At 33.6% G+C, this 12,317-nt stretch overlaps 1 protein-coding gene across 1 annotated transcript in view; it reads right to left on the bottom strand.

Moving 5' to 3' along the window:
• Window positions 1-11,060, bottom strand: part of LOC134649195 (ATP-binding cassette subfamily G member 4-like) — a 103,531-nt gene extending 92,471 nt beyond the window's left edge. Inside the window, exon 1 of the mRNA XM_063503917.1 lies at window positions 10,779-11,060. Within this exon, the coding sequence (XP_063359987.1) occupies window positions 10,779-11,010 (232 nt within the window). The 5' untranslated portion in view covers window positions 11,011-11,060. The remainder of the gene's footprint in view (window positions 1-10,778) is intronic.
• Window positions 11,061-12,317: the final 1,257 nt, after the last annotated feature.

The following is a 12,317-nucleotide window of genomic DNA, read 5'->3' as shown; positions in this document are numbered from 1 at the left end:
TAATATAGGTTTGATGTCAGGTGCACGTTCGAATTGGCCTGTTAAGGGGCCCATTGATTAACAGTCCGCAGGACGGTATCGGCTTGTCAGTTGTTCGGAACTGTCAACTTTTTGGTTCTAACTGACAGACCGATACCGTTCGGCGGACTGTTAATCAGTGGGCCCCTTAAGCCATGCTTATATGCAACAAGTCACTGAATTGGATTTTATTCAGAAAATTTTAAATACATATATACCTACATATTTACTAACTCTGAAACGATGATAGCTGTTCTATTAGATAGCTTAGCAAGCTCCAATTCCCAATTGGCTGGCTATTATTCTCCAATTTCACTCCAATTAAGAGTGCACGAAAATTTTCCATTAAATTTCAGTTTAAATAAAATTTAATTAGTTGCTCCATTTTCGTAACGCAACCCGCGAGCGCCCCTAAAAGTTAGGGTTGAACGTAGTGTTGCCACCAGGCACTAAGTTAAACTCGATTTACTTAAACTAGGCGGTACACCATTTTAGAACCAATATTGTGGAAACTGTATTCCACAGAGAGGTACTATCAATTTGTACGTACATGAACTTGATGTCAAATATATTATAAATTATAACACAGCATAAATAAATGTGAAAATGGAAGCCAATTTCATTATTAAGAATAAAACTTGTCTACTTTACTGACAACATAATTGACGACTAAATGACCTTAGTTTGACCTTAATTTGAAATATTTGAAATATTTTTAAAGAACCTATTTTTACTAATACCTAGCGGGTAGCGCCTTCCGAATTTATAATAGCAAAAACTTTTTCTTTCTCTGGAGATAAAATTATATATATTTTTATATGTAACTGGTATATGCTAAAATTTGTTATACTAAACTTGACAAAATTTGATAAATACTTAGCAAGGCCTCGGGAGGCCGAGGCCCACATATATGTAGTTCGAGTATGTTTAGTTATAGTTCTGCAGAGAATTCTAAATTAGTACCTATGTATATATGTATAAAAAATACTGTTTATTGTTTTTATGTAAACGGCTATATTAGAGTTTAGCTAAGTAAAATAGTTATATGAAAATGGAACTTGACTCGACCGGTCAGAAAACGTCAGGTGCACTGCTGCAGGCCAGTATTGGGGACGTTTTCCGCCGTTTAGGTGATTCGTGTCATTGGCGCTGCACCTGAACTGAATAGGTATCGAAAATTTGTTAAAACGTTCGCGCTGTGAGTTGCAAACTAGCGTTTCATTTCAATGTTTGTTTTGTTCTGTAGCTTGTCGACAAAGTAGGGTCTATTGATAAAACTAGAGATTTTGTGAAGAATAAATGAAAATAGGACACTGAGCTCTATAGAATGTAGTATCTCATTACATTATTGCTTTGTAAAGTCAAAATTAAAGAGAATGTTTAAAACACCGTATTCATCAGTTTATTTAATCTTAAAACATCTAATTATGTTAAATCGATGAACAGGTTTGTTATCGAGACTTCCTAAATGTATTTATAGCTCGCTTTAATGTTATGTTTATATAATAAATATAACTATTAAACCATCCTTCGCCCGTGAGTTTATTTGCGTATTAAAATGCCAATGTTATAAATTAATTTTGGTTACGCGTAGCGCGTAGCCAAATATACTAACCAATCTATCTATTACTCATCTATAACTACAGTTTGGTTTCAGTGACGCAAATGACGCAAAAAATAGAGTGACCCCAGTGGCCTATTTCAAACGGTAGAACGGTGACAATATCCACTTTAGTGTAAATGTCGCAGGGAAATGATCAAAACAGAGATTTGAACAAATCTCTAAGGGATATGATCAAATCACGCAGGATGTTAAAATGGCGAATCCATATCATCATTTCCCTAGAAAAATTCAGTCATTTGAACAAATCACTGACTCTGTTTAGTGAAAAGACAAAATCGGCCAATAAACGCGAAACGCTTTTTCATTTCACTAGATTTGTTTAGGAATTTGACAAAATCCCTAACAACGACAGTAAGTTGACGAAACGAACTTAAAAAGTCAACTAGTTTTATCATTTCGCTAAACAGGTTTAGTGAAATGATAAAGTCTCAACTGGAAGATGATATATGGTGATTTGATTAAATCTCTGAACGGTTTAGTGAAATGACGAAAGCAAGTACAGAATACAACAGTTTACTCTCTACAGTTAAGCTATTTGATCAAATCTCTGACTAGATTAAGTGAAATGGTAAAATAAAATGTCAATAGTACTGTGGGTATCAAAGTTGTTTATTAAACCAGCTATTTTAATCGAATACAAGAATAGGTGGTTGTAAACTGAAACATAATAATTAATTATTAAGAGGGATTGTCTTTTTAATTATTATAATTATACCATACTTTCTTACTACAATAGACTATGGTAAAGTTACCTTCTGATGGTAAAGTTGACAGTTTTGACGGTAATGAAAAACGAAGCTACAAGTGCGTAAACGTAATTTTAATTGAGTACTTTCCTCTACTTCAAATTAATTATTTCACACCGTGCACGAAATAAAGCACCAGATAATTATTAGGAAAACATAGACAGCAGTTATTTTAAACATAACTTAGCTGCAATTTCACGTAGACTGTACTTCGTAGAGGGAACTGTTGCAGTAAATGACGTTGTGGTTGGCTGTAGTGCGTTTTAAGACAGCCAGTCTTTTATGATGCCGACAGATGTACCGATTTGATACAGATTATTTTTAATATTTAAAACGATCCCCGGTACATTACTTCCATCTAATGGACCTCTGTCTACCTTAGGAATGTCCACCAATATGCTTGATTTGATTAGCAACTCTTTGAATTTGTGCAGAGAAGTCTTTTTTTCAGCCGATATTTTCAAAAAAATCATTTATTCTAGTCAGAGATTTGATCAAATCGCTTAACTGTAGAGAGTAAACTGTTGTATTCTGTACTTGCTTTCGTCATTTCACTAAACCGTTCAGAGATTTAATCAAATCACCATATACCATCTTCCAGTTGAGACTTTATCATTTCACTAAACCTGTTTAGCGAAATGATAAAACTAGTTGACTTTTTGAGTTCGTTTCGTCAACTTACTGCCGTGGTTAGGGATTTTGTCAAATTCCTAAACAAATCTAGTGAAATGAAAAAGCGCTTCGCGTTTATTGCCCGATTTTGTAGTTTCACTAAACAGAGTCAGTGATTTGGTCAAATGACTGAATTTTTCTAGGGAAATGATGATATGGATTTGCCATTTTAACATCCTGCGTGATTTGATCATATCCCTTAGAGATTTGTTCAAATCTCTGTTTTGATCATTTCCCTGCGACATAAACATAAACAAAAGTCAGACATACGGTAGTCACGTCATCGTCACAGGCTATCAGACGACTTGACGAGTTGCTTGATAATACCCTCGGGTAATAAAAATTTGATTGGCATTTCATTTACACATTAACGTTTCCTACAAGGTTGTAAACATCTCAATTCTTTAGTAAGTAAACATGTTTTTGTAGTTACATCCATTTAGAGGCATTTATTAATTTATTATAAGTTATTTAAAAATTTAAAAATGATAATAGACCATTTGCACCAAAAGTGTACAGGGAAAACGGGCGTCTTACATGTAGGATATAATGTAATAAAATAAAATTCCATTTATTTTATGATGCCCGCAGAAAAGACACATAACCTTATTTTATTACAGGTACCTCACACTAAAAAAGTTGAGATCGTTTAACTTATTTTTTTCCCATAAAGGTTCTCTCTAATCTAAAATAAAAAAATAAAATCTGATTTTAATCTACGACGCTAATCAAATGATGACTAATATTAATTGTCGAGGATAAAAGGATAGGGAATTTGTGCCATTTGTAAGGCATGTAGGATTCGCGCCGTTGGTAGTCAAACTACTAATAACTGGTTTTCGACCTCTAACGTCACGAAACTGGTAATGTAAGTCTATAAAATTAATTTAATGGTATTCGGTGTTATGAGACAGTTATGGGTTAGCGCACATTAAACAATATTGTTGTACATATGTACTACTCTAAATAATTCTAGTACCTAATCTTCACACACCCACACACAGTCACACACGGAAATAATTAAAATTTAAATATGGAGCTTAAATGAGAAAATAAAAAAAGCGGCCAAGTGCGAGTCGGACTCGCCCATGAAGGGTTCCGTATTTAGGGGATTTATGACGTATTAAAAAAACTACTTACTAGATCTCGTTCAAACCAATTTTCGGTGGAAGTTTATTGCATGGTAATGTACATCATATATTTTTTTAGTTTTATCATTCTCTTATTTTAGAAGTTACAGGGGGGGGGGGACACACATTTTACCACTTTGAAAGTGTCTCTCGCGCAAACTATTCAGTTTAGAAAAAAATGATATTAGAAACCTCAATATCATTTTTGAAGACCTATCCATAGATATCCCACACGTATGGGTTTGATGAAAAAAAAAAACTTTAAGTTTCAGTTGTATGGGGAACCCCCAAAATTTATTGTATTTTTGTGTGCAAATCTTAATGCGGTTCACAGAATACATCTACTTACTAAGTTTCAACAGTATAGTTCTTATAGTTTCGGAGAAAAGTGGCTCTGACATACGGACGGACAGACGGACAGACAGACATGACGAATCCATAAGGGTTCCGTTTTTTGCCATTTGGCTACGGAACTCTAAAAATGCTTTGCGAACTGCACATAGTGTGACGTGTAAGTGTGACGAATCAAATAAATAAACGGGTGTGATGTGAAAATAATATTATATTTATTAAAACATAATATCTGGGATTAGATATCTATTTTACATTTATCTCCATTCCCTCCGAAACTACTGAGCCTAAATTTTATGAAAAAACACAGAATATAATTCTTTACTAACAGGCTAATCTAAGAAAAACCTAAAACCTAACCTAAGATCTGAGGAAAACTTTAAGAAGGTCAATCAACACTCAATCTAAAGAAATAAGTTTAAAAAATGAAAAATTTGCATGGCCGTACGTGACCCTTAGGGTGCCATTCTGCTTCGAGTTTGGCCATTTTTTTAATTATTCTTTTCTTGCTGTGGTAAATAATGTGTCAAGAGAAGCATAATAATTATCCTTCCACTCCTGTGTTTTCTATAGTCCGCCGAATAAATATACATATAAGTTTTATTACGAATAATTTACGGTACCTACTATTTTTATTAAACCTAACAAAAGGCGCATACATCAGATTTAGTACTAAAAATAATTTACGGTACCTAATATTTTTATTAAACCTAACAAAAGGCGCATAAATCAGATTTAGCACTAAAAATAATTACGGTATAAAAATCCTTTATTTCATCTAAAACATTAAAAAGATTATGTAGGCAGTAGGCTAGGCGTTAATCGTAGGCTGTACTCTGTACTAGAAACCGAGCGACATTAGTAGCAACTAACTGATCCAGCGGACCCTGCAGTTGCGTTGGGCCATGACAAATTCGTGAACAGGCGCCCATCCTACGGAGAATCATTCTTAGAACCGCCAACAATTGTACCGAATGCAATAGCCGAGCGGTAATGGTGTTATTCTTTGTATGATTTTCATTTAGTTGCATTTGATATCCAGTTATTTAAATGTATTTAATGATCATATTTTACGTCAGCATTTATGTCTACAACTGATCGATTGTAACCATAATTATGCTGTTGTATATACTTATATACCCGGTGTGGTCTGTAATACGAACAAATAATTAAAATGTATATTATACTCTCCTCAAACAATAAAACTTTTGACTTACAACTTTTAAAAATTATGATTCCGCTAGACTATTGTTCATACAAAATAATAAAATATTTATTTATATAAACTTTATTGCACAAAAAAATTGTACAGAAGGCGAACTTAATGCCAGAAGGCATTCTCTACCAGTTAACCCTCGGGCCAAACAGCATATTAATATTGCCTTCAATGTACGTACACTAGCATCATTGTGATTGACGTTACTTGTCACGCTTTAAACAAAACAAATGTTGTAATAAATTGCGTCAATACAAACTTAAACGTGTATTAAAAATAAAAACAAGTTATTTTTAAAAGTTTCTGAACAAATATTGATCAGTTTGAGGAGGAGGAGGGCAGCCTACAGTTAAATTTATTGCTCCTGTTACAGTCCGCACCCGGTAATAATATAATTAACCACATTTTCAGATTGTTTTTATAATATAAGAATATCTCATAAAGAAAAGAAAATTAAAATTGTAATTTTTTTCAACAATTGCGATTTTTTACGAGTACCTAACCATACTTTCGGAATATAAATTAATCCTTTGCTTGGAGAGTTTTCATTTAACGTCCTTAGGTACCAAATTGATTCTTATTCCTACTTCTCAGGGTATCTTTTTTTATGAAAGAATTGCAACACCCCGTTCTACTTAATGATGAAGAGGCAGCACGAGTGCCTGCGGTTTTACAACTCCACTTCAAATGGAGGTAACAATTTACGTTTTAGAAAGATTGCTTAAAAAGTCGTTAGCGGTAATGGTGTCACCAGTTTAATGCGTTTTTGAAACGAAAATCATTAACGAGACGGAAATTAGAAATGTATGAATCCTCATTCGTTTTGAAAGTGCGTCGTTTTGGTACCAACATTACTATAGGTAGAGGAAATCATTCTGTTGAATAACTGTTGTCAAAGGCTTGCATGTGTGTACCCTGTGTTGGCATAATTAATTATTATCTTCGTATAAAACGTAAAAATATATGTATAATCAGGTTATAATTTAAAAAAAAAAACAAGGTAGAGAAGGAACCACGTTTAAACGTAACCAAACCCACAGTTCAAATTTTTCGTAGGAGAACCATTGAACTACGTATTTGTAAAACATAGCTACTTCCTTATATAAGGAAAATTCTAAGTATATATTATGCCTATTTTAGTAAATTTAAAGATAGGTTTGTTATTTATTGACTCATCATCCTCCTAGCGTAAGGAGCTTGGAGTCCGCTCGGCAACGTAATCCTAAGATCTTGCACTAGTGCCTGTGCTTTTTTTTATGAATTCAGTAATTTTGAAATTGCACCAAATTAAAATAAAAAAATTCGCGAGATGGCTTACCTAAAAATAAAGGCATTGAATAAATTAGGTAATTCAAAACTAGTTCTGGACCAAACCGAAGCATCTTGTGCCCTTAAAAAGAGTATTATACATTCTCGTATCATTAAGGTCGTTGAATCAACTGCTAATATATGCATTATTAGTTGTTTATATATCAAACATATCGACCTTTGCCTTGGCAACTATCGTTAGCATGTCTGATGTGCCCTTGTCGGTGGGAAATCATTAGTTAGTTTAAGAAAACATGTTTATTTAGTTATGCTTTTTAATTACCACTTAAGTTATAAACATCATGTTAGTAGCCAACGGTGTAATAGGACTCCAAGTCGCATATGTTTCGCACAATAGTACCTACTCGTATTTTAGGAGTCTAGAATTTAGATCATTTAACTAATAAATGATCCTCATTTTGTGTATAGGTAAAAATAATGTATCCTTCCATTATGACTGTGCACAAAATAACTACGTGCTTTGGATAACCGCTAGGGCCCATGTTGGAAACTCAAACACTCGAGCTAAGGGTGTTGGATGGGCAAACTTTATTCATTAGTTATGTGTGGCCCACTAAAACTAAAGTTGTTCCCATTCAATGACACTCGAAACCTGATGGGCTTCTCTTTGGCCATGTTTTCATTTAATTATTTATTTTATGTGGAGGAAAACCACGTGCCATAATTGTTAGAGTTAGACCAAGATAAGTCTGCAATGATTTTGACAGCACACGCAGTGCAAGTGTTATTTAATACCTACGTCATAATTTCATAGACGTTTGATATTATAGTATTGATTGAATAAATTCTCAATGAAAAATTATAACACAATCGAAGGCAGTGTTTTAAATCGATACAAATTGCGAATTTCTTATTTGCGCGTGTATCTTACAATGTTTTACAGTACATATTATATGGCCCTTAAAATGTTCGACGCGGGTACCTACTTACGTAAAGTGCTAATTACCGCACTCGTGCGATCGGGTTGTTTTTTTATAAAAATTGATTACTTACGCTATTTTTGATTATAGTATTATTATTGACCGAAGCGTAGCGAAGGTCTACGTCTTGACTCGGGCATTTTGCTTTTGTATGTCCGGATGTTCTCCTCTACAGGTCACAATTCTCAACCGATTCTTGTGAAATTTTGTGACCAGATTCTATGAGTAAATAATTTTTTTTTGTCGATCCCGTTTTTGGAAATTTTCAAAAATGGAGGAGTTGTGATACCTCGCGCTTAAACAAATAGTCGTATCGATATCATAAGAGTATTTTCTTTTTGAGACATATTTACATAGTAAATGGCAAAAAATGCAGAAAAATTGTATTGCTGGTTTAGGCGGTATTTAGATATTTAGTTTGTACTCGAGAATGAGTAGCCGAATTTCGTCAGCTTAGCTAAGAACTATCATGGCGCATTTTGTAAACAATCGCTTTTTTTTGTTTGCACACAGAAAGTCTGGGTTCGATCCCCAGTAAGACATAACTTTTTGTATTTTTTTTTTCACTTAAACTTCGTATTTTTTTTTAATAAATTAAAATCTTTGTATTGTTGGTTGATCAAACCTTTGTGTGGCGCTGTCATCGTGCACGGTCCCAATAAGCTATGCTCGCGAGGTCTACAGCTCACAGAGCCACTAGTATATTTTTTAATATATTATAATACGAAATCAAAATACGCAATTTCATATTTTATTAAAACGTTATTAGCTTAATCATGCAGTTTTTGACTCAACTGTCCTTGTTTAGCCCAATGGTTGACTGGTAGAGAATGCCTCAAGTTCGCCATTTGTACAATTTTTGCGTAAATTTGTGCAATAAAGTTTAAATAAATATGCTTTTTTTTAATTTTTCGTTTTCCAGTGTAGCCCTCAAACCGCGTAGTGGCCTCGCAAACTGCGAAGCGCTCTGCGGCCGTCAGCTTCGTTATTCGGAGCTCACTTGACACTTGTACTAACGGACTTTTATGTCGAGTGTGCTTTATGGTAGGCACTTTCGTCAAAGTGAGAATGAATTTTTGAGCGTGTTAGATTATTTTTATGAAATGTATTTTTCATGTAAGTGGTAATTTTATTTTAAGAGTTTTCTCTTTTTATTTAATAATTGTGATCCCGATTTATTGTGTGTGATTTATTTGTTTTCCGAGGCTTCGAATGTATTGCTGAGAAAAGGTGTTTTACTGGATTCGTGACCTTCGGATATTTGACGTAAAAAACAAGATTTTAATGTTTATTATAATGTCGACTTGATGTCTTTAATCTACTGTATGAAATGTACTATATCTACTTGTCTGTATGTCTTAGCTGTTATTTATCGTAATGCCTTAATTTCCTTATGACCAATAATTGACATGTGTGAGAAACTGTTTTTTAAACTACATTAAATGAATTTTCTCTATAATTTAACTGTCATCGTCTTAACGTAACCTTTGAATTTAATAATTGTGTTAATAGCGAAAGGATACAGGTAGGTAGTATGTCTGTGGAGATAACCGGTATTTGAGTTAATGTAGGCAATAATAACAACTGACTATTGGTAACCATTATTCATACTGGCATAAGGTCTACTTTGTATACAATAGATTAAGACTAATTGGAATAAAAATTATTGAGTTGCTTAGGGAAAAACATATATGCTTGAGGAAAATTAATATCGTGTCGCTGTAGGTATAATCAATTGATTACGTTTAGAAATAAAACGAGTCAATTTGTATAAATTTTTTAATATGTACCTATTGAGGTTTCTCAAGAAATGTATCAATACTTAAAGAGTTAGACCAAGATAAGCCTGCAGCGATTTTAATAGCCTTATAGACTGTGCTTTTATTTTTATCGGTTTACGACATCTTGGCATTGATTATCCCATTCAGCCCTAATTTTATTATGTAGTTTGGTAACCACAAATTATAAAAAAGACCTGCTTGAAAATGCATTTAAAACTTTTACCGTATCTAGATAGCTACTAAACGATAACAGAAATAAATATTTTGTTGTACACTTGTAACGCAAATAATTTCAGCGAGCACGGACCGGAACGGGTTTATTACGTCTAAAAGTGACGTCTTCCGCTGCCGTAACTACATTTTAACCGTTCTCATTATGAATAATATACCAACGAAATGTTACTTACAGTATTTCCACACTTATATTTTAATTACTAAATTAAAATAATATACTTCATTAAAATCATTAATCAAGACTATAATTATATAAGCTGGCAAGTAATTTTGGGAAAGGATTAATTTTAACATAGCTAATATAATTTAATAGCTAGTGTTATAGCCAAAAGATTAGACGAGCAAAATTTTAATCAGAAGTATAGTTTCAGAGTTATTTATTGAGGTAAAACGTTAAAACCCGCGCGATCGTCAAATTTTCCGCCGCTTGCGCGTGGCGCTCCATATCTTTTGTTTTCTTCGGCTTTAGGCCCCCTCTTAAATAAGAGAAAGATACGGGATATGGTAAAGCACTTCGTTAACCGATTACAATAATTTATTAAAATTTACTTAATTATATACCACTACACACTTGATACTATTACACTGAAGAGCAAATAAAGGTATTGATGATTTACTTTTAAAACTTCAAACAAACGTAATCTTAATAGTTTATTAAATACTACCAGACCTAGTGGCGATAATGTACTTCACAGATGTGTAAGACCCTTGATTTGAAGATATCGATAATATATATTCGGGAATCTACTTAACTTACCTTTGTGTGAACTCACGGTATAGTTAATATCTTCAAACAGTATATGCACGGGCGGACGCTTGGCCATTCGATTGAGAGCCTTTAGGGTAGATCCAGCCCTTTCCAAAGCCGCGGGGGTCCATTGGCTCTCCTGCGCAGGCTGGAGCACTAAGGGGTTGTTTTCATTGGTAGGGATTGATGAGTGTCGAGCGGCGCCAGCGATCGCTTTACGAACTAATGGAACGTTAGACATTTTTGTTTAGTTTTTAAAACACGAATCACTACGTGTTCTTTATATTCACTCAAGAGATTTTATAATCCGATAACCACTTATAAACGCTGGTTTTTATTATGTTTATTAATAACGGTCAGCAAAATAATAATTAAGTTTAATACCATTAGACCAGATTACTGGCCATCTGCCTCAAATCTTAGGCTCTAACGCAACTAGGTCGTATCATGACAATTTTGCTGTAACTTGCTCTCGTAAAACTTTTAAAATTTCCGAACGTATCAATGTTCCGCCGGCATTATCGACGCGCGCGCCAGCTTTTGAAGACGCAAGGATACTAAATGTTGCGATCAAAGAAACATAACGTTACGAATACGTCAAATGACTGAGTGACGACCCGTGAAAATAACTGCCGGTAATTTTACCTATTATACTAGTTAACTTGTGATTAGCAAGAAAGGGTAACCGATGGTTACTGCTCGTAATACTTGTTAGTTACTAGTTTCATAAGCGTTAGGTAATAAAAATTGCAGCGTTACACGTAAGTACAGATGAATGAGTGGTTACTAAATACATGCGTTTCTTGGACAATGGGTTTTTAATGGCGACTACCGTATGGTACAGTGGAAAATGGACAGTATTTAATATTCTGTTACACCTGACTTTACCGAATGGATACTCCGCAGAGTATTAGACGAAAAAAAAACCAAAACAATTTGGAAGATCTCAGCTCTTTGTCGTGGTCCGATGTATGAGAAAAAAAGTAAATTAAGGTTACAAAAAATAGATACAGTTGTTGTACGAGATGTTACGATGAACAGCTGACCATTATGACCATGACCAGCGCATAGTATATACAAGTACATATATTATTATAATTTATGTTGTATTCCTTCGCTACTACGAACATTATACTAATGTACATTTTGGGAAATGTGTTTATTTGCATACTCACTACAGACTTCGGATTACTAAATGATGATTATTGTATAAGGTAGTATGTAAGTCATGCCTGCTAAACAAATTTATATGGATATCGCAGTTTCATACAAAAAATGAGATATAATCAGCCGAAATGGATGCCGCTCTACCCCAGAAACTTATTTCTTACCTCATTGGATTCGAAATGTGTAGAAAAATGTATTCGAAGCATTTATTAGCACATTAAAAAATGAAAAAATTATAAGCAATTAATAGTAAGATTTTTTTTTCATATATCGAGAATATCTCATAAACTATTAACATTTAAGAAATAAAAAATTATCTTAAAGGGAAAGAAATTTCCAAATAATCCTAAATCCCCAATCACTAAGTCCATTATTTATAAT

This window comes from Cydia amplana, chromosome 1, assembly GCF_948474715.1.
Source record: "Cydia amplana chromosome 1, ilCydAmpl1.1, whole genome shotgun sequence".
NCBI lineage: Eukaryota > Metazoa > Arthropoda > Insecta > Lepidoptera > Tortricidae > Cydia > Cydia amplana.
The sequence above is the reverse complement of the archived record's forward strand: the minus strand, read 5'-3'. Positions and strand labels throughout refer to the sequence as shown.